We start from the raw sequence: 23,883 nt of genomic DNA, 5'->3' as shown, positions 1-23,883 counted from the left end.
TAGGTGCACTGGAGTGAGCTGCAGTGTCACAGCGTTTGAAGGGCTCACCCCTCCCTCCCTTCTCTGATGCCCCTGTGCACTGATGAGCAGTGAGCTGGGTGACAGACCCCAGTGGCTCATGGGATATGTAGTTCTCCCAAAGACTGGGAAGGAACTCTATTCCATCTCAGATTCTGATTAGGGATGTTGGAGAAATCCACAATGAATTCAAATGAGTTCGGATTTCTAGAATCTGACCTGTGGATTCCACAGCAGACCAGTCTTCCCAAGTCATGTGGATTTGTGGACTGGTTGTTTTTACGTTGGGGGGGGGGGATTTGCACAAATTTGCAGTTGTGCTAATGCACATTAGTGCTAATTCACACTTGTGCTAATGCGCATCAGTGCTAATTTGCACTTGTGCTAATGCAGATCAGTGCAAGTGGAACTAAATTCTTGTATATCCCTAAAAAAATCTGATTCCATCAACGAGCAGACGATGGAATGAAAGATGCCCAACAATCTGCGAAACACGGACAGAATGGATTTAACAAAATCCATACATTCCTAATTCTGATTGAACCATGAAAAGATTTGGGGGGCTTTAAAAGCTTGCCTCTCCTTTAAGGTGAGCTTTCCATCCCACAAAGTTCATTACTAAGTGAGACTTGGGTGAACATCACTACCATCGTTAACCAACACTGGACTGGTTCAAACCTCAACATCTCAGTGTAAATACTCTTCCCTGTTGTGGTGTTCCATTCAGAAATGGTAATGCTGAAAACTGCATTCATCCAGTAAAATGTGTTCAGTGTCTACATTCTGGCACCATTGGTCCTAAGGGAACTGCAATGGTGGTGTGGGATACCGTACGTATTTGTGTAGAGGCACTCACAGTAAGGCCTGATTTCAGTGTGATGCTGGACAAGCTGATAAGATAAACCCCCATCAAACATCTGTGTTGTATTCTATGCAGCCAGTGTGCTGTTTAAAATTAAATTGGGCTGCCGTCCCTATGCATGCAGCATGAGTACACCAAGGATTCAGGCTGAGTGACAGTGGCTTTTTTAAGCCTTAATTGGGCCGAAAATAGATGTTATTTTTAAAAATTATGTTGGAGATGATATTATTTATCCATGGGGTTATGCCAAGGGGAAAAGCTTTTCAGCAGTAACACTGAAACAGGCTTACAGACCATTAGTGCAAAAGGAATACCACCAGTGCTAGATGGACATGTAGAAAGTTCTGCATATTATCACGGTGAGATTATTACTGTCAGTATTGCGATGGCTCAAATATACTTAATGAGTCCTGTTAGGCCAAACAATTTGATTTGCCCAGCATTTCCTTTTTCAGGCAATCAGGCACATCCTCTGCACTATTGCTGATGTGGTATGAGATGGAACTGGGGCAAAGAATGGGAATGGAAACTCATAATTCAACCAGCAACAACCAGAAAATGCAGTAGCTGGCCATTTTATTATGAGCAAAATAGAAGAAGAGGCTCTAATTTCTATTATGGTGTTATATACAGCATACACGTGAACTTCTCACATTATTTCTCATGTCACTGGGGTGGAATGCCTACCATGATAGAGGGTAATCTGGCATTTATCTAGGTACTTGATATATTCCTTAGAGCACTTTTCCACCTTCCACAATCATGGTTGCACATGGTGACACTGTAAAGTTACATAAGAACATTTTTGCCACATCCCATTGCCTCATGCACAACAGAAACCCCTTGTGTACAAGAAAAGGACACTTGCAAGAGAAGTACATGGAGAAGTGGCAAATTGACACATGCCCATTGAACAACTAGTTATAGCTATGTTTAGGGATGTGCAAATCAGCAAAATTCTGAATTCCAGCTTGAAGCTCATTCCAACTCAAGTACATATCAGATTGCAAGCTTTGCTCTTTTTTTTCCCCTTTTCACGTGAAAATCTATCTATATTTTTGTGTGTATTTTTTCTAAATGTACGCAATCAGTTGTGTGCATCATTGAAACGTACACATTCTTCTCCCATTGATTGAAGCATATTTGTGCACATTTTTCAAAAGTACATATTTTTAATGCACATTTTTCAAATATATGCTTCATTTTTGGTCTGCGAATTACATTCCAAGCTTGGAAATGTACGGTCTTTGACCGTAGATTGTGTCCCGGTCCATGTTCAGTCTGGAAACTGCAAACTGGGTAAATCCTGATCAAAAATGACCTGAAACAAATTTCCCATACATTTCTAGTTCTGTTACAACTAGCAATTCAAGATACCTCTCAGGGAGCTAACTGGGGCAAATATTGAACACATCTCATTCAAAGTAATAGCTGAGCAAGGCTTCATGAGAATTTGGGGGAAACCCAAATCACTGGTTAGTGAGAATCTCTCTCCCCCCCTCCCTATTCTCTCTCTCTCTCTCTCTCTCTCTCTCTCAAAAGCTTTTAAATTAATGTTGTCTCTCCTTAGTGGAGGAAATAATTTCTAATAACAGAGTTGCCATTCCTCAAACATTCCAGGAAGCCATGTCTCTTGAACCTTGGTGAGAACAGTTTGCTGTGCACTTTTTTTTTACAAGGTTGATTCTCAGAAGAAAGGGCTGCCATTTGGACTACGGAAACACTCATGGCTTAGTTAGATTTGGTCATCTCTGTGTCTGATATGCAGTTCCTGAATCGGCTACAAAAGATGGCCATTGCAGCTTTGCAGTTTACTAGCCTGGATTATAAGAGGGCAATAGCTGTGCTGAGAAGGTAAGGTTGTTTTTCTCTCTGGTTGCTCATCCCAAACCCATCTGTTAACTGTACAACAGTGGCAGAACAATCCTGAAGAATGAATCAAGGCTGATGTCATTCTAAGAAATGGCATTTCAGCTTTCATTACCAGTATACCTCCAAGAATTAAAGCTGATTTGCATTGATATTTGCCATCTGAATTATTAAAGGGTTTCTTTCTCTCCCCATACATCAGCTCTCCTCCTTTTTCCCCAGGCTTCAGTGTTATAGTTGACAGCAACTGTGACAATTTAACCATCTCACCAGGGAAGAAACAGGCTTGCTGCAGGCAGCTCATAGGCTTGGGAACTGGTGGCTGATGTGAGAAACATGTCTGATATTTCTCCATATCTAGCACAACAGAAGGCAAGGGAGGAAAGCAACTTTTGGATAGAGATACGCTTTTACCTTCTCCCATCTATCTTTCAATTGATGGCAAAATAAAAGCACCATTTAGTATAAAAGTGACACACCAGGAGTCTCCCCATCATCAAGCACTGAACAGTGGTTCAAATCTGAAAAATTGGGATGGACTCATAGAGTGATGAATGCAAGAAAATAAAGCCTTTGTTCTCTTAGCACTAGGATCTGGATTTGCTACTTTGTTTCATTGGAAGTAGCAGCATAAGAGGCTGGCGGATTATCTGACATTTAATTTTGAGCAAGGTCCCACTTGACTCACTGGGATCCACTGCAACCCTTCTTTTTTGTACTTTCATGATTCTTAAATGCCAGTGAAATAAGCTGCATGCTTCATCCACAAACAAGTTGCAAGGAGGTCACTGTGAACACAGAAGAACTGAATATCAGCAAGTGAATATAGCACATGACCATGAAAAGAAAAATATGGTGGTGGGAAAGGGATGGTCATCCAGAAAAATACCCAAGTGGGAAAGGGGTCACTTTGCAGGAAACCTCAGAAACTATGAGGGCTATATTATAAGTCAAACTATAAGGGACTCATAATTAATTACATAACTGTTCTCAAAGGTTCAAAGGAATAGGAGCGAAACCGTTTGTTCAGTCTTACATTACACTCTTATCACTAGATAGTTGAAAGAATGGACATCATACACAGACGTGTGTGTACGTGGTTTTTTCAGGCATTCGGTTTATGTAAGTATGGACAGCGCTCCCCATCACATGAAGTTCTGCAAATATGTTTATGTTTCCAAGCCCAATTCAAGGTGCTGGTTTTGACCTATGAAGCCTTACACGGCTCAGGACCACAATCTGATGTGCATCTCTCCTGGCATGAACCTACCCATACACTACACTCATCGTCTAAGGCGCTATTCTGGGTGCCTCCTCTGAGGGATGCTCAGAGGAGGCAACAAGTGAGAGGGCCTTCTTGGTGATGGACCCCCAATTGCAGAACGAACTCCCCAGTGAGGCTCGCCTGGCGCCAACATCTTTTCAGCACCTTCTTCTACTCCCAGGTATTTGGCAGCATATGATAGGTTTTTAATCAAGTCATGGGATATTGTTTGGTTGTGTGTGTGTGTGTGTGTGTGTGTATGTATGTCTGCTCTGTTTATATGTTTGTTGCTAAACTGTTTTTATATTATACATAATACTGTATTTTTAAGATCTGAAGTCTTTGTAAACTGCACAGACAGCTTTGTCTATTGGCTCATATAGAAATGTCATAAATGAATGAAATGAATGAATGCTTAGCTGAACACAGTCCCAGTCCCACTGAAGACCTTCCCTGTCTATATGGAGGGGTCACAGGTGGAGGCAGGGGCAGTATGTGCATCCTTGTTGCCCTCCACATTTGCAAGAATGGAATGCCTGAAGAGAACATGTGTGCATGTGAGTGCGTGTGTGCATGTGTGTTTGTATATCTATATCTGAATTTGTTCAATCGTTCAGTTGTGTCCGACTCTTCGTGATCCCATGGACCATAGCACGCCAGGCCTTCCTGTCCTCCGCTCTCCCCCGGAGTGTGCTCAAGTCCATATTCATTGCATCGGTGATGCTATCTAGCCATCTCATCCTCCGCCATCCCCTTCTCCTTTTGCCTTCAGTCTTTCCCAGCATCAGGGTCTTTTCCAGGGAGTTTTCTCTTCGCATTAGGTGGCCAAAATATTTGAGCTTCAGCTTCAGTCTCTGTCCTTCCAATGAGCACTCAGGGTTGATTTCCTTTAGGATGGACTGATTTGACCTCCTTGCAGTCCAGGGGACTCATAAGAGTCTTCTCCAGCACCACAGTTCGAAAGCATCGATTCTTCGGCGCTCAGCCTTCCTTATAGTCCAGCTCTCACAGCCATACATTACTACTGGGAAAACCATAGCTTTGATTAGACGGACCTTTGTCGGCAAGGTGATGTCTCTGCTTCTTACTATGCTGTCTAGGTTTGCCATAGCTTTCCTCCCCAGGAGCAAGCGTCTTTTAATTTCATGGCTACAGTCACCGTCTGCGGTGATCTTGGAGCCCAAGAAAATAAAATCGGTCACTGCTTCCATTTTTTCCCCTTCTATACGCCAGGAAATGATGGGGCCAGATGCCATGATCTTCGTTTTTTTAATGTTGAGTTTCAAACCAGCTTTTGCACTCTCCTCTTTCACCCTCAACAAGAGGCTCTTTAGATCCTCTTCACTTTCTGCCATTAGGGTAGTATCATCTGCGTATCTGAGGTTGTTGATAATTCTCCCAGCAATCTTAATTCCAACCTGTGATTCATCCATCCCGGCGTTTCTCATGATGTACTCTGCATACAAGTTAAATAAGCAGGGTGACAATATGCAGCTCTGTCGTACTCCTTTCCCAATTTTGAACCACTCGGTTGTTCCATGTCTGGTTCTTACTGTTGCTTCTTGGCCCTCGTACAGGTTTCTCAGGAGAGAGGTAAGGTGGTCTGGTACTCCCATCTCTTTAAGAATTTGCCACAGTTTGTTGTGATCCACACAATCAAAGGCTCTAGTGTAGTTAATGAAGCAGAAATAGACGTTTTTCTGGAAGTCTCTTGCTTTCTCCATGATTCAGCGAATGTTGACGATTTGATCTCTAGTTCCTCTGCCTCTTCAAAACCCAGGTTGTACTTCCGGTAGTTCTCGGTTCACATACTGCTGAAGCCTAGCTTGTAGGATTTTGAGCATAACTTTGCTGGCATGTGAAATGAGCGCAATTGTACGGTAGTTTGAACACTCTTTGGCATTGCCCTTCTTTGGAATTGGAATGTAAACTGACCTTTTCCAGTCTTGTGGCCACTGTTGAGTGTTCCAAATTTGTTGGCATATTGAGTGCAGCACTTTAACAGCATCATCTTTTAGGATTTTAAATAGCTCAGTTGGAATACTGTCATCTCCACTAGCTTTGTTGTTAGTAATGCTTCCTAAGGCCCACTTGACTTCACTCTCTAGGATGTCCGGCTCAAGTTCAGTGACCACACTATCATGGCTATCAGGGACATTCAGATCTTTCCTGTATAGTTCTTCTGTGTATTCTTTCCACCTCTTCTGAATCTCATCTGCTTCTGTTAGATCCCTACCTTCTTTGTCCTTTATCATGCCCGTCTTTGCACAAAATGTTCCCTTGAGACCTCCGATTTTCTTGAAGAGATCTCTCGTCTTTCCCATTGTGTTGTTTTCCTTGATTTCTTTGCATTGTTCATTTAAGAAGGCCTTCTTGTCTCTCCTTGCTATTCTCTGGAACTCAGCATTCAGTTGGATGTATCTTCCCCTTTCTCCCTTGCTTTTCGCTTCCCTTCTTTCGTCAGCTACTTCTAAAGCCTCCTCAGACAGCAACTTTGCTTTCTTGCATTGCTTTTTCTTTGGGATGGATTGAGTTGCTGCCTCTGGAACAATGTGACGGACCTCCATCCATAGTTCCTCAGGCACTCTGTCTATTAGGTCTAATCCCTTAAATCTATTCCTCACCTCCACTGTATATGCATAAGGGATATGATTTAGGTCATACCTGAATGGTTTAGTGGTCTTCCCTACGTTCTTCAATTTAAGCCGAAATTTTGCAAGAAGCAGCTCATGATCTGAGCCACAGTCAGCTCCAGGTCTTGTTTTTACTGACTGTATAGAGCTCCTCCATCTTTGGCTGCAAAGGACATAATTAATCTGATTTCGATATCGACCATTTGGTGATGTCCATGTGTAGAGTCGCCTCTTGTGCTGTTGAAAAAGAGTGTTTGCTATGATCAGCGTGTTCTCTTGGCACAACTCTATTAGCCTTTGTCCTGCTTCATTTTGTACACCAAGGCCATGCTTGCTTGTTATCCCGGTGATTTCTTGACTTCCTACTTTAGCATTCCAATCCCCTATGATGAAAAGGACATCTTTTATGGGTGTTAGTTCTAGAAGGTGTTGTAGGTCTTCATAGAACCAATCAACCTCAGCTTCTTTGGCCTCAGTGGTTGGGGCATAGACTTGAATTACTGTGATGCTGAATGGTTTGCCTTGGATTCGTACTGAGATTATTCTATCGTTTTTGAGATTGTACCCCAGTACTGCTTTTCCCACCCTTTTGTTGACTATGAGTGCTACTCCATTTCTTCTAAGGGATTCTTGCCCACAGTAGTAGATATGATGGTCACCTGAATTAAATTCACCCATGCTTGTCCATTTTAGTTCGCTGATTCCCAAGATGTCGATGTTCAATTTTGCCATCTCATGTTTGACCACCTCCAGCTTACCTTGATTCATTGATCTGACATTCCAGGTTCCTAAACAATATTGTTCTTTACAGCATCGGATTTTCTTTTCACCACCAGACACATCCACAGCTGAGTGTCCTTTCGGTTTTGGCCCAGCCGCTTCACTCTTTCTGGCGCTACTTGGATATACCCTCTGCTCTTCCCCAGTAGTGTATTGGACACTTTCCGACCTGAGGAGGGGCTCATCTTCCGGTGTCATATCTTTTAGCCTTGTGATACGTTCCATGGGGTTTTCTTGGCAGGAAGACTGGAGTGGGTTGCCATTTCCTTCTCCAGTGGACCACATTTTGTCAGAACTCTCTGCCATGACCTGTCCATCTTGGGTGGCCCTGCACAGCATAGCTTATGGCTTTGCTAAGTTACGCAAGCCCCTTCGCCACAACAAGGCAGTGATCCATGAAGGGGCTATATCTGAATAGCCCTATGCATATCTACATATGCATAGACACACACACCAGATCTGTAGGCATCTCTTGGTGTCACCAGCCTTCCAATACAATGAACCCTCCCAGGGGGCACACAGACACACAGATACACACACACACACTCCAGTGTGATAAGGGTACCATGGTGAGGGGCCTTGCTGTCTACAGTGTTAGAAGTGTCAGCAGAAGTCTCAGATAATATAACATCTACAACAGTTTAACTCCTCTAATACACACCAATGTTCCATGCGTGATGTGGGATGACTTTCCTGGTAATTTTAGGAGAAATTACTAGATGGCGTTGAAGACTAAAATTCCAATAAGGAGGTAGATCAAATGCTAGAAAAATGTGCCCTTCACAGAAAAACTATGTCTTGGAAGTTAGCAGATTGCAAGTACATATCTTAATTAAAGGGGGTGGGGGACAGGACATGTTTCCAAGTGTGCCTCAGTGGCTGGCACATTTACACTTAGTACTGACAACAACAGAAGGGAATGGCGACGAGGCACTTCAAAATTCAGTGGAGGAAACATTCTCTCTTCCTGGCTCTGTTCACATTTCTTTTATTGGCTTGGTTCCCTTCTTCCACTCCTATTTCTTCTTGGCAGCATTTCCTTCTCTTGCTTATAGTTCTTTTGATTTGAGATGGGACCAAGCCACAAAACTGGATTTTTTCTATCACTGTTATTATTAGTTCTTATTCTTTTTGCTGTTATCACTGCTCTTATTATTATGATTATTTATAGTAGTAATAGTAGTAGTACTAGCAGCCGCAGCAGCAGCAACAATGAAGAGCATGTACCGACCACAAGATTCAGTTCATACCTCATTCAGCAGTTCAGAACATAGCCGGATTCACCTCGGATTGATCTGGAGGCTCCCCGATTCAACTTGGAGCCCAAATTCGAATCTTAATATGGAAATGAGAAGCTTCATGCCTCTCACTGACTATCATTGTAAAGCAACAAATACCTACTTGGGGTGGGCGGAGTGTGTTTGACAGCAATGTATGATATTTTCTGGTGGCATAACCCCTTATGAAGGGATGAAGGCTGCCATCGTTCAAAGGTTTTGTGCTAGGTGTCCTTAAAGTTTGATTCTTATTTTTTTAAGAGGGAACTGCCAGTAATATTTTTATTCCTTGGCAGAATTGGACCAAATTTGTAGGCATAGTTGGAGGGATCAAGCTTGCCAGGTTTCTTTGAACAAAAAAGTGCAGGGTTTTTGGTTTGTTTGTAAGATCAGCCTTTAAAGTTAGGAGGTTTCCAAAAAAAAAGGATGTGCTTATCCCCCTATGTTCTTTCATGGATACTTGTTTTAAAAATGTCATCCAGCTTTAGCTTAGAAACCTGAAAAATTTCAGAAGGATAGTTGCAGTGCTTTTTGGCAGACTAATTAAAGGTAGATGCCACTCCTTTATTATCCTTTGGAAGGAACATGGACATGAACATGGTTTCATGAATGCAGATACAGAGTGGAAAGGGCTTTTGGACTCATGTGATATATCCATCCACTGAGAGTTTGAAGTGCAATGTAGGGGTGGACGAAAGTCACTTACCTGTCCTCGAAGATTTCCCGTGGTGGGGAGGAGGCGCTTCATTGCTCCCCCCGCAAAGTTCAGGCTGGGGGGGGGAGGCTTCCCGCATCGCCCGGCCAAAATTCAGGCCGGGGAGGAGGCGCCTCGCCTCGCCTGGCCGCGAACTAAACAGTTAAAAAAAAAACAAAAAAACCCGCCCCCATGATAGGCTATGTGACGATTAACATAGCCTATCACGGCTAGATCTGCAAAGTCAGCCGTGATAGGCTACGTAAATCGCCATGTAGCCTATCACGGGTGACTTTAAAAAAAAAGCGCGTACGCAAATGGCGGCCCCCATAGGGAGCCGCCATTCGCGTTCCTTATTTGGTCGTTGTAGTCTACGTAAATGTTTACGTAGACTACGGTGAAAATAAGGGCAACGCAAATAGCATTGCCCTTATTTTCGCCGTAGTCTACGTAAACATTTACGTAGACTACAGCGACCAAATAAGGAACGCGAATGGCGGCTCCCTATGGGGGCCGCCTTTATCCGTACGTGCTTTTTTTTTTTTTAAGTCACCCGTGATAGGCTACATGACGATTTACGTAGCCTATCACGGCTGACTTTGCAAATCTAGCCGTGATAGGCTACGTTAATCGTCACGTAGCCTATCACGGGGGCGTTTTTGTTTTTTTTTCTTTTATTGCCGAAAGATCGGCTGCCGCCCCCGCCCCTGACGAAGACCCGACGAACTGCTGCCTGGACCCGCCACCGGGAGGGACATTCAGCAAAGGTAAGTCCCGTCCCGGGGAGGGGGCGGGGGGCGGCGGAGAATTTCTCCCTGAAACTTGTTCGGGGGGCCGAACATGTTGGCGCTCGGCCCCCCGAAGTTTTGGGGAGAAATTCTCCGCCATCCCTAGTGCAATGTGAAAAAGATTATCAAGGCTAAGTTTATATAGGCCAACTACAAAGAGGCCTAGCTTGGAAGAAGCTGCAAGGAAGTGATATGAACTAAAATTTGATTTGGGGCCTAAGTTATAAACATGCAAGGTCAGCTTGACCTAAGGAAAGGGGAAATTGATGAGAATGGACATAGGTTCTTGTCCCAGACAGGTCAAACCACAGGGTACATGGAGATGACATATTAGGAAACTTCGGAGATTTCTGAAGAACTGTCGAGTAAACAAGATGCATCAGTAAAGATGTAAGCAAGAAGGTGGAGTGATCAAAAGGCATCAACAGAAGTAAGCAAAAGGGTAGCACTTTAGATTTGGGAAAGGGTATTTCGGGAGACTGGCCTACCTTATTATAACCAATCAGAAAGCTTAAAACATTATAGTTCCATTTGAGAGGGCCTTTCAGAGGGGACAGGGCAAAATTCCTGGCAAAATTGTAAGTCTAACTTCATTTTCTTTCTATTTCTGTATCGAGGATGGATGGTGTGTGTGGGAATGATTCTTCCTTAATAATAAAAGCATTCTTTCCTATTTCATCAGTTGTCTTTATGATTCAGTACATCTTAGAATCAAGACAAACACACCTCTTAGCCTGACTGAGCCAAACTCTGACACAGAGTGGTACCTCTCAAAAATTAGTAAGGTGGTTATAGGAAGAAATACCACAACAAATTTTAGAATCCCACACATTTGTCCAGCTCCCTCCCTCAGTTCCTTTCACTCTGTGAGAACCTGGCTCTTTCACCAAGCTTTTATATCTGTTGTGAGCTGAGATGGAAATTTTTGCTCTGTGTATTTTTAATGCTGAGTGTGTTTATGAATTGATTATTGTTATATGATGCTTACTGTAAAATCATTACCATCATCATTATGATCGTCATTGTCATCCTCCGCCTCCTCATCTATGATATTTGGCTACGGGGCTCATTGTACATATTGTTTTTCATGTTCCTATGCTGATTTAAGGTTGGATTAAGATTCAGTCTTACTTAGAGTAGACATATTGAAATCCATGGGATTTCACTGGGTCTTCTCTAAGGATGGCCAAGTCTAGATCCAACCCAAAGGTCATACCCATATAAACACTAACTTTGGGGTAAGTACCACTGTAAACAATGAGTTTTACTTTAAATATACAGTATATATTTCAAAGTTTTTCAAATACATACAAACCTTTCCTCCACCCTGCCCCCCAGAATTGACATATATAGTATTCGGCTATTACTTCTTCTCAATTTCCTTTATTGATAAATTAAACATTTCATAAAAGGAAACAGAACCTAAGTTAATCCTAAACATTCATCTTGCTCCAGTCAGCTAATTCTCTGCCTTCTCTTAGCTTTCTTGCCCATTCTGCAAACCAGGGAAGTCCATTTCCTAGCTGCTTTATGGGTTCAGTTGTTTTGCATATCTTTCTGTATTTTACTGAATGATTCTTTTTACTGAGCATTTCTTTATGAAATATTTATTAAATAATTGTAAAACACTTATCTATGAGGCAGGCAGGCAAGTGGAACCCCTGACAACTGTGGGGCTGAATATATCATCAAGTTGAAATGAAAGATGACACAGATCTTAAGAACCAATACCCTGCATCTCTGGGCAACTTCACACATTTTTAGATGTACACCTCAGGGTTTTTTTTGTAAGCATAATTCTAAAACTGTAAAGCATGCATACGTCAAATAGCTAGACAGATCTACTAATCAGAAAATGGCTGAATGGCTTCCTATTAGATGTACATCTGATTTGATAAGAAACCTGGGTTTGCTGATCATAGAATCATAGAATAGTATAGTAGGGTTGGAAGGGGCCTACAAGGCCATCGAGTCCAACCCCCTGCTCAATGCAGGAATCCAAGTCAGAGCATCCCTGACAAATGGCTGTCCAGCCTCGTCTTGAAGGCCTCCAGTGTGGGAGAGCCCACCACCTCCCCAGGTAATTGGTTCCATTGCCGTATTGCTCTGACACTCAGGAAGTTTTTCCTGATGTTCAGTCGGAATCTGGCTTCCTGTAACTTGAGCCCATTATTCCGTGTCCTGCACTCTGGGATGATCAAGAAGAGATCCTGGCCTTCTTCTCTGTGACAACCTTTCAAGTACTTGAAGAGCGCTATCATATCTCCCCTCAGTCTTCTCTTCTCAAGGCTAAACATGCCCAGTTCTTTCAGTCTCTCTTCATAGGGCTTTGTTTCCAGTCCCCTGATCATCTTTGTTGCCCTCCTTTGAACCCTCTCCAGCTTCTCTGCATCCTTCTTAAAGTGTGGTGCCCAGAACTGGACACAGTACTCCAGATGAGGCCTAACCAGTGCTGAGTAGAGGGGAACTAGTACTTCCCGGGATTTGGAAGCGATGCTTCTATGAATGCAGCCCAAAATAGCATTTGCCTTTTTTGCAGCCACATCACATTGTTGGCTCATATTCAGCTTGTGATCGACGACAATTCCAAGATCCTTCTCGCTCGTAGTGTGGTTGAGCCACGTATCCCCCATCTTGTAACTGTGCATTTGGTTTCTTTTTCCTAGGTGCAGAACTTGGCATTTGTCCCTATTAAATGCCATTCTGTTGTTTTCTGCCCAGCACTCCAGTCTATCCAGATCACTTTGAATTTTGTTTCTGTCTTCCAAAGTATTAGCTATCCCTCCCAATTTTGTGTCATCTGCAAATTTGATCAGCATTCCCTGCACCTCCTCCTCCAAGTCATTAATAAAAATATTGAAGAGCACTGGGCCCAGGACTGAGCCCTGCGGTACCCCACTCGTTACCTCTCCCCAGCTTGAGAAGGTCCCATTGATAAGCACTCTTTGTGCTTATCAATGTGTGAGGCAGCCCTAAGTGTAGAAGGCGGTAGCGTCAACGCACTCCTAGTATAGCTATAAGGGAGACTTGTAAGCAGTATTTTTTTTCTACATTAAATGCTAAAAGTATAAATAATCAGAAAGCTTCCTCCCTTTCTGAACTGATTGCCCTGCAGGTCAAGCTAATGACAATGGCAATGCCCTTTCCAATGCAACCAAGCATTAAAGTACCAAAGGAGTAATTAAACCATCAACGGATGTGACTGGTTTCTCACAGTTTCAGTTCTTACTTGCATTTCCCCTTATGTAGCCAACACAGAGAAAAAAACACCCTTCAACATGTTTTCTAATTTGAACTCTCAAAAGAAATTGTCTATAGGAGATTTAAGGCTGCAGGTAAGAAGTGACTAATGACACCATGCTAGAAGTCAATTTTGTGGTTTTGAAAGGCTTACTATGAACTCATTATTAGAAGGGCAAGGCCTTTTCCCCCTTCATGGATCACTGCCTTGTTGTGGCGAAGGGGCTTGCGTAACTCAGTGAAGCCATAAGCTATGCCGTGCAGGGCCACCCAAGACGGACAGGTCATGGCAGAGAGTTCTGACAAAATGTGGTCCACTGGAGAAGGAAATGGCAACCCACTCCAGTCTTCCTGCCAAGAAAACCCCATGGAACGTATCACAAGGCTAAAAGATATGACACCAGAAGATGAGCCCCTCCTCAGGTCGGAAAGTGTCCAATACACTACTGGGAAGAGCAGAGGGTATTTCCAAGTAGCTCCAGAAAGAGTGAAGCGGCTGGGCCAAAGCTGAAAAGACACTCAGCTGTAGATGTGTCTGGTGGTGAAAAGAAAATACGATGCTGTAAAGAACAATATTGTTTAGGAACCTGGAATGTCAGATCAATGAATCAAGGTAAGCTGGAGGTGGTCAAACATGAGATGGCAAGATTGAACATCGACATCTTGGGAATCAGCAAACTAAAATGGACAGGCATGGGCGAATTTAATTCAGGTGACCATTGTATCTACTGCTGTGGGCAAGAATCGCTTAGAAGAAATGGAGTAGCACTCATAGTCATTAAAAGGGTGGGAAAAGCAGTACTGGGGTACAATCTCAAAAATGACAGAATGATCTTAGTACGAATCCAAGGCAAACCATTCAGCATCACAGTAATTCAAGTCTATGCCCCAACCACTGAGGCTGAAGAAGCTGAGGTTGATTGGTTCTATGAAGACCTACAACACCTTCTAGAACTAACACCAAAAAAAAGATGTCCTTTTCATCATAGGGGATTGGAATGCTAAAGTAGGAAGTCAAGAAATCACCGGGATAACAAGCAAGCATGGCCTTGGTGTACAAAATGAAGCAGGACAAAGGCTAATAGAGTTGTGCCAAGAGAACACGCTGATCATAGCAAACACTCTTTTCCAACAGCACAAGAGGCGACTCTACACATGGACATCACCAGATGGTCAATATCGAAATCAGATTGGTTATGTACTTTGCAGCCAAAGATGGAGAAGCTCTATACAGTCAGTAAAAACAAGACCTGGAGCTGACTGTGGCTCAGATCATGAGCTTCTTGTTGCAACATTTTGGCTTAAATTGAAGAATCTAGGGAGAACCACTAAACCATTCAGGTATGACCTAAATCATATCCCTTATGTATATACAGTGGAGGTGAGGAATAGATTTAAGGGATTAGACCTGATAGACAGAGTGCCTGAGGAACTATGGATGGAGGTCCGTAACATTGTTTCGGAGGCAGCAACTCAATCCATCCCAAAGAAAAAGAAATGCAAGAAAGCAAAGTGGCTGTCTGATGAGGCTTTACAAGTAGCTGAGGAAAGAAGGGAAGCGAAAAGCAAGGGAGAAAGGGGAAGATATATCCAACTGAAGGCAGAGTTCCAGAGAATAGCAAGGAGAGACAAGAAGGCCTTCTTAAATGAACAATGCAAAGAAATCGAGGAAAACAATAGAATGGGAAAGACTAGAAATCTTTTCAAGAAAATCAGAGATCTCAAGGGAACGTTTTGTGGAAAGATGGGCATGATAAAGGACAAAGAAGGCAGGGACCTAACAGAAGCAGAGGAGATTAAGAAGAGGTGCAAAGAATACACAGCAGAACTATACAGGAAAGATCTGAATGTCCCTGATAGCCATGATAGTGCAGTCACTGAACTTGAGCCGGACATCCTTGAGAGTGAAGTCAAGTGGGCCTTAGGAAGCATTACGAACAACAAAGATGACAGTATTCCAACTGAGCTATTTAAAATCCTAAAAGATGATGCTGTTAAAGTGCTGCACTCAATATGACAACAAATTTGGAACACTCCACAGTGGCCACAAGACTGGAAAAGGTCAGTTTACACTCCAATTCCAAAGAAGGGCAATGCCAAAGAGTGTTCAAACTACCGCACAATTGCACTCATTTCACATGCCAGCAAGGTTATGCTCAAAATCCTACAAGCTAGGCTTCAGCAGTATGTGAACCAAGAACCACCGGAAGTACAAGCTGGGTTTCGAAGAGGCAGAGGAACTAGAGATCAAATCATCAACATTCGCTGGATCATGGAGAAAGCAAGAGACTTCCAGAAAAACATCTATTTCTGCTTCATTGACTATGCTAAACCCTTTGATTGTGTGGATAACAACAAACTCTGGCAAATTCTTAAAGAGATGGGAGTACCAGACCACCTTACCTGTCTCCTGAGAATCCTGTACGAGGGCCAAGAAGCAACAGTAAGAACCAGACATGGAACAACCGAGTGGTTCCAAACTGGGAAAGGAGTACGACAAGGCTGCATATTGTCACCCTGCTTATTTAACTTATATGCAGAGTACATCATGAGAAACGCCGGGTTGGATGAATCACAGGTCAGAATTAAGATTGCCGGGAGCATTATCAACAACCTCAGATACGCAGAGGATACCACCCTAATGGCAGAAAACAAAGAGAATCTAAAGAGCCTCTTGTTGAGGTGAAAGTGGAGAGTGCAAAAGCTGGTCTGAAACTCAATATTAAAAAAACGATGATCATGGCATCTGGCCCCATCACTTCCTGGCATATAGAAGGGGAAGAAATGGAAGCAGTGACAGATTTTATTTTCTTGGGTTCCAAGATCACCACAGACAATGACTTTAGCCATGAAATTAAAAGACGCTTGCTCCTTGGGAGGAAAGCTATGGCAAACCTAGACAGCATAGTAAGAAGCAGAGACATCGCTTTGCCGACAAAGGTCCATCTAATCAAAGCTATGATTTTCCCAGTAGTAATGTATGGCTGTGAGAGCTGGACTATAAGGAAAGCTGAGCGCCGAAGAATTGATGCTTTTGAACTGTGGTGCTGGAGAAGACTCTTACGAGTCCCCTGGACTGCAAGGAGGTCAAATCAGTCAATCCTAAAGGAAATCAACCCGGACTGCTCATTGGAAGGACAGATACTGAAGCTGAAGCTCAAATATGGCCACCTAATGCGAAGAGAAAACTCACTGGAAAAGACCCTGATGCTGGGAAAGATTGAAGGCAAAAGGAGAAGGGGACGGCAGAGGATGAGATGGCTAGATAGCATCACTGATGCAATGAATATGAATTTGAGCACACTCCGGGAGAGAGTGGAGGATAGGAAGGCCTGGCATGCTATGGTCCATGGGGTCATGAAGAGTCGGACATGACTTAACGACTGAACAACAACAAGGCCTTTTCACTTTGTCGCTAATGTTGGGTTTCCCTTCTTGCTGTAACATCTTAGCAATGGCAAGGACTACTGACTATTGGATGAAAACAGTTGCTAACAAGCAAGCGCAAAGTCCTGACACTGAGAGAATGTCTGGCTCAATCTGAAATAGAAATATCCACTGAACTTACCTTTTTTCTGTCTGTTTTGTGCAGTGAAACATCCTCTAGTGATGTGTAGGAGGATAGGAACAATGTGAGGCACATAGACACAAACCACAGCTTCCTACCTGTAGGGGTGAGGTGCCTCCAGGTGATGACAGGTTCAGGACGTCCATTTGCCATACACAGCAGGGTCACATTACTGCCTTCATTCACAGTGACATCTGAAGAGATGTTGGAGATCTTTGGTGGAACTAGGGAAACAAAAAAGAAAAGGTGGTCAAGAGCTCAAGAGTGCCATTTTTTTTCAACTTCAGAGGAACTCTACCCCATCATTGTCTTACTGACACCTCTTCCTAATTGCCCCATGCTAGGGGTTATTTTAAAATAATGTGTTGAAAGTAACAATCAGGTGCAACTGCCACTGATTTAGATAGATAGATAGATGGATGGATGGATGGATGGATGGATGGATGAAAGAAAAAGAAAGAAAGAAAGATAGGCACTGTTTTAAGTACCACTGTGTTGATTATTTATTTACTTATTTATTGATTTGCTAAATGCATTAGCGAGTCAAAAGTTGATCAAGGTGTGTTTGTGTGATAGAGGGGGAGAGAGGGAGAGAGAGAGAAGTTTGGACACAGATTTCAATGAAAATTTAAATTAATTCATTTGTGTCCATTAATATTAACTAAAGACTATGTTCAGTGGAGTTTACTCCCAAGTTATTGGGCAGATGATTTCAGCCTTAGTGCCAAATTACAAGTTATGGTGGCAACCAAATATTAAAACAGATTGCACCAAATATTGGGGGGTGGGGGTGAGTTCTATTTCAAGCAGAGATGTGGTTTGTGGGAAGAGATGCTGGACCTTTTCCCCACCTGCTCTTTTTTCCCAGCAGCCCACTTCTCACAGCCATTTTACTATTCAAAAGAAAAGTGGTTGGAGGGTGGACTACAGTGTGTGTGTGCATGCAGGGGGTGGGAGGTTGGAACCATCTGGTGGTCCTCCTCTTGAAATCAGCTTCCCCACTCCATCACAACTGTTTAGCTATGGCCAGCCCAAGACATTTCACTGCAGAAGGGAGAAAGTAAATGGTACCCTCCCACCAACCATTCCAAATTCATGGTGGATAGTGCCCAAAGGCTTGCCTAGTTATTTTAGCACCTGAGGCAGAAAATCCCACAAGTACCTCTCCTTGGGAATAAAACATGGCAATGATACATTAAATAAGAAATCAGCTGTCTGAAGCTGCTGCCTCACACTGCCTAATGGCAGGGCTGTCCCTGAGTACAGTTCATTGCATGTTCTAAGAACATGGGCAAGTGGCTTTAACATCTACTTTGCCTCCCTTCCCAAGGCTGAACTCAAAGTGCCTGCACCCATGAATGAGCGACTGCAGTGGCTCAGAGGAATTTCATAATCTGTGTCTATACTACTCAGTTTCCATTTGTAGCTATGCAGTGTCTTGTTGCAATGTCTTCTTTAGCATGATAGGAAGCTGAATTTGCTGTGAAATTCCCCCTACGATGCATATTTTTGCTTTGGAATTTGAGCCTTCACTTCAAAGAGTCCCTGTAATTCCACAAATAATCCTGGAAATGTGAACTGAGTGCAAACCAATGCAGTGTGCTGTGTCAATACTATATTTAGTTTCAGAAGACATACAGCTGAGTAAAGAAAATGTATACAATATTTGCTTGGCTGTTTTTTTGTTTTTTGTTTTGCCAGAGCCATGAGTCAGCAACCAAAGCATCATGTAGGAACACAGAGGAAATGAAATGGCCTTTGATTTGCTATGGAACCTAAAATAACCACAAGGTTGAGTCATCATAAGCAGTAACCTCTTAGATGAGTCTCATTTGGTAGATTTCTGGCTAGAAAGCTGAAACCTTCCAGTTGCTGTTTCTGCCTAGAGCAAGGGTTTGTTGAATCCTCCCAGAGTGAGACTCCCTGAGTCAATCAAGAGACAGAGAGACTAAAAGAAGGAGGGCAAACCAGGCAGTGGCCTGAAAAGCAAGGACCTGGGGGAATAATATGTGGAGTTAAAGGAAAGCAGGACTGGGGCAAAACCCTGGAAATCAGGACTGGTCTGGGCATTATTGGTTGAAAGGAAGGGGACAGTTAAGGGAGGTTTGGAGGACTGGAGAATTTGGTCAAGGCAACATAAGATTGCATGGCTAGAAGAGAGGAATTCCCTGGAGGGGTATTCTGCCTGCTATAGCTTCTGCTGTCACTGTAACCACCAACTCAGAGGGGCAACAAGAGTGGCAGAGGTGGGCTAAATTTCCCCTCTTGTGATCTGAAGTACTAACCAGCCAGTTCTTTTGGTTCAGGATTCTAGTCTGCACTTATATCACACTGTTTGGGAAGGCCTGGAGATAGGGTTGCTATTTTCTATCATTACCAAATGAAGAGAGCCATTGAGGACCACTACTTCATATAGTTCAACTCCAAGGTGGAGGCCAGTGGATACAGCTTCAGTGGGGGTGGGTGGGTGGTGCTCTCTATAGTGGCTACACTAGAAGTGAGTAAATTTGTGAGCCTCCAGCTGTTTTGGCCTACAACTCCCATCAGCCCTAGCCAGAACAGCCAAGGGTAAAAATCATAGGAGTTACAGGCCAAAACATCTGGAGGCCCACAAGTTGTCCAGCCCTGGGCTAATATTTATTTGTTATACAAATTTATATACCGCTTTACCATAAAGTATCAAAGCAGTTAATAAAAATGCTAAAACCATAAAATATAACAATAAAAGTATAATAACCTAGTGAGGTTTGCCTGGCACCTATATTGTATTCCTTCTGGCACCAGGTGAAAACCTCTTTATTTTCCCAGGTATTTTAGCATTTTAGCTTTCTAGACTTTTAGCTTTGCTGTTTTAAATCTGTATTTTAAATCTCTGCTTTGCTGCTAGATTTTATTCTGGTTGTATTGTTATACTGTGGTTTTAATGTTATCTATATCTATTTCTATATCTATATAATTGTTTTATTGTGTGCTCTTTGGTTTTAATTTTTGTGAACTGCCCAGAGAGCTTCGGCTATTGGGCGGTATTGGAATGAAAACAAACGAACAAACAAATAAATAAATAATCACCAGTCAACTATAACTATACTGGCTAGGTCACCCTTCAGGGAAACTCTGCATGAAGAAGTGGGTCTATATATGAATTGTCCCTATTGCATGGAGAGATTCTCTACCCCAGCACTACTGTTAGGATCTGGCTTTGGCATACAGAGCCAAACGATTTTCAGCATCATCTTGGTAGGAACTGCAATGCTTGACTACGCCCCCAGAGAGCTAAGGTATCTCTCTTGAACAGCTTTAGCATCTTTCCCCCAAAAAACTTTCTGGTACTTCAGGCTGATTGCCTCAGGCTTGTAGAAGTCTGTCCAGCTGGGAATCATACAACTAGCAAGCTCCCTACAGTACCCTTCCTTGCTTGGAGGACTGTGATGAACATAACAGTCTGCCTTGGAATACAACTGGGCATTAGAGTGAGTCTGGATTTCATATGTTCAAAATTCAGAGCAGTCCACTAGTAAAGAAACTGGATCCTTCTGAATGGGATTGCATGGCACAAATATAACTCAAAAGCTTTTACTTTCGAGAGTGGGGTTTTTTTCTCACTATGTCAAAAATCATAGCTGTTAAAGGCAGCCCCCCCCCCCCAATTGCAACATTGTACCATGGTGCTTGTCACTCCTGTCTATGCAACCGTTTAAGATCAACCAGAAATTGGGAACTCTTCGCCACACACTGCTCATTTAGTCATGGAACTCCAGCAAGCACAGTGACAGAGAAAGCCCACTCTGTCCCAAGCCCTCATCAGAGTGGAATACCACCCTTCCTCAGCTACCATGGATCAATAGCAGACAGTGGCAAAATAAGGCCAACAGATCCAAATTTCTTGGTGCAGTAAACAGGACTGAACAAACTGTGGAATAAAGGAAGAGAATGATGGAATATTTTAATTTGGATGCTCTCTCTCCTCTCCAACATTTCAAAACAGAGTAACAGACCATATGAAAGATTAGTGCTTGAGGGCACCTTCTCCTCCTAGTACATTAGGGTGGCCACGTGGCATCCTCTGTTTTAAGGCTGTCCACTCCAAGTCTCGTTTAAAGATCAAGAACCATAAGAAGGGAGAGGAGGGGCCTGGCTTGAACTTAGCATCTGGGCAGCAGACCAAGCAGCCACTCAGATGACCTGGCGACAGTCTTCCCCACTACAGTGAGATGTATTGTATTTCTACTTTAATTCTAGTAATTACTCTGAATTTACATCTATGTATATAAATCAGCACATGCAATTTTTATGCAAATTGGTGCCATCTTCTCTTTTTCGATGATGCATTAAGTGGCTACCCTACATTGCATTTCACATTGCTGAATGCCCTTCTTCACCTACTGTATGCTGTCTTAATTTAACCTGCTGTAGTCTGGTATGTACCAGTCTAAAAACCAAGGTGGTACTTATTCTTTTGGTTAAACATGTACTTAGGAATGGTGCAGGTGCTTGGCTGAGTCCAGGAGTCCAACCGACTCCCCCATGATCGCATCTCCGGGCTCTGCCCACCAAGCTGCTGCCCCTGCTTGCATCCCCCTGCACTCACTGAGCTGTCCACACCTGTCCTGAGCTGTTTGCGAGCACCCATCATTCCCACAGTCACCATTTTGTGAAAACATATGGCAACTCAGGAACTTTCGTAAATTGAATATTGCACGCATTGTAGCTGTAAAGGTCCCATCTATGCAATATTACAGGCATGAATGGCCCATTTGGTTCAGGGGTGTGCAGGCACCTGGAGAACCTGGACCGGGCAGGGGGCATCCATCCCTAGATATACTAGAAAAAAACATTAAAAAACCCAATTTGTTGCCAGCAGTTCAAAACTAGCCTCCTTTTGTGTGTACTACAAGCATTGCTACCTGGCACCTTTATGTTTGTGTGACTGCATATACATCAATTTGAATTCATGAGAAGATGCATTTCCCCATCTCCCCCCCCCCACCATTTCAGAGATTTAACTTAGATCTGGGCTCAGGGCTGCAGCCTGAAGAAGGGCAAAACTAAACAACAGCAATTTCACAAAGGGTCCCCAAAAGGCAAAAAGAAGGACAAATTGGGGATAGTAATTTATCAGAGACAGGGAGCAGAAAACAAGCACTGTCTCTGGTAAATAGGACATCTGGAGCATATGAAATATATTTGAAGTAGACACCTGTGAGCTCTATTTTTAAATCTGCTTCCTTGCTGGATGGAACCATGTGGACATCCACCACCACCCCTACTCCGCTTGGAATTCAGTTTGGAATGAACTAGTGAGCCTTTCCTCTGAGTAAACCTGCATAGGACTAGGCTGTGAAGCTGTAAGTAGAACACAGGACACTGCCTTATAACGAGTCAGACCATTAGCCCATCTAGCTCACTGTTGTCAACTCTGACTGACAGCAGCTCTCCAGCGTTTCAGGCAGGAGTTTTTCTGAGGAAGGAAATATCTTCCGAAACGCCTTGGGCTTAATAAAACTTTTTCTGGCACTTGAGAACATTTTATCTTCTGTTTTTGGATATCTGTGGATTTGTGCCAGTATCAAAACAACCCAAGAATGATATACCATCAGCTAGAAGACATGAGTCTATGTAGGACAATAATGTAAGAAAACTCGCTTCAGTCCTAGCATAGGAAGTGCTATGAAGAAAACGTCACATCTCTACAGGGCCAATGAGTTCATAGCTTCCCTCTGTCCCCAGTTCTCATGCTACATGCTCCAGTGGAGAAAATGGCCAGAAAATGGAACTGAGCACAGAGTTGTAATAAGTGCTACGAGGCCATTGACAGGGCTGTGCATACTGGCAGGCAACCTCTTCCCACTGCATCATATCTAGCTCCGGTGATTTTTCAAGCTCTAGTTAAGTTTTCATGACAAGAACAACTCACATTGATGTAAGTGATAAAATAGGAATGACACATGAAAACATACTAAAATACCCTCAGTGCAATCAGGGTTGCACTCAAGATGAAAGCAAATGATTTGTTTTCACAAAACATTAGCGTGTCTCTTAAGCACCAACTTCACTTGTAACAAAGGGGTTGGGAAAAATATCTTCAAAAATGCAAACAGGCAAAACAGCTTCTCAGTAAGGCCCTTCTCCTTTGAAGATGAAAGTGGAAACTTCTGAATGGCTCTTTTGACACTTCCTGGCGTAACAGAACTGCAACAGCTGCCAAATGGGCTGCCTCCAAGAGACTTCCCTACGAGGTCAATTTACCCCAAACTTTGGTGCTTGGGCTAGTTTTTTTCTCCTTCCACATACCAGCTCCTAGTCTTTGTGAAGGATTGCCATCTTTCTGCCTCTGCTGACTCCTCTCCTTCCTTCAAGTTATCTATCTCCTCACTCTTACCAGTCATCTGCAAATGTCCATTATTCTTCCATGTCTCTTGTGCTTTTATGACTTCAACCATCTTGCACCTAGGCCTGGGCAGTGGCAGATATTAGAGACAGAAGGCAGGCAGGCAAAAGAGAGGCAGAGTATTAGGGAATGGCTCAGCTTTTTAATGCCACTCAAGCTTTGTGCACAAAAGGGAGTTTTGTGCACTGCTTTTATTGTGTACTGTTGATTTACAAAGGGCAGAACCCTTTGATTAAAACATTTCAATGGTTTTTAGGAGTAAGTGGGGCTGGTTTACACATGCATGTTCATCATTTGATAACTGCAGCATCCAGCAATCACTTGGTTGTGTAAATGAGTCACCATATATCAAAACAGAACAATTAGAATTTTCATATCAGCTCTAACACAATAGTTTTCAGGTGAGTCATTCCACACTTTGTTCAACTGTGAGTCATCAATGCATTTTACCAAGTTCCTCCCAAAGCCAAAAAGAAAAGAAAAGGTGGTGCACACCCTGTAC

General features: G+C 43.0%; 1 protein-coding gene across 1 annotated transcript in view; it reads right to left on the bottom strand.

Annotated features, from left to right (window-relative positions):
* Positions 1-23,883, bottom strand: part of LSAMP (limbic system associated membrane protein) — a 725,808-nt gene that overhangs the window by 258,746 nt on the left and 443,179 nt on the right. Inside the window, exon 3 of the mRNA XM_084843046.1 lies at positions 17,092-17,217. Coding sequence (XP_084699172.1) covers positions 17,092-17,217 — 126 coding nt within the window. The remainder of the gene's footprint in view (positions 1-17,091; positions 17,218-23,883) is intronic.

Source organism: Heloderma suspectum, chromosome 3, assembly GCF_057233095.1.
Source record: "Heloderma suspectum isolate Gila_16-S chromosome 3, 16-S_ref, whole genome shotgun sequence".
Classification (NCBI taxonomy): Eukaryota; Metazoa; Chordata; class Lepidosauria; order Squamata; family Helodermatidae; genus Heloderma; species Heloderma suspectum.
Note: the sequence above shows the minus strand (reverse complement) of the source record. Positions and strands in the feature narration are given on the sequence as shown.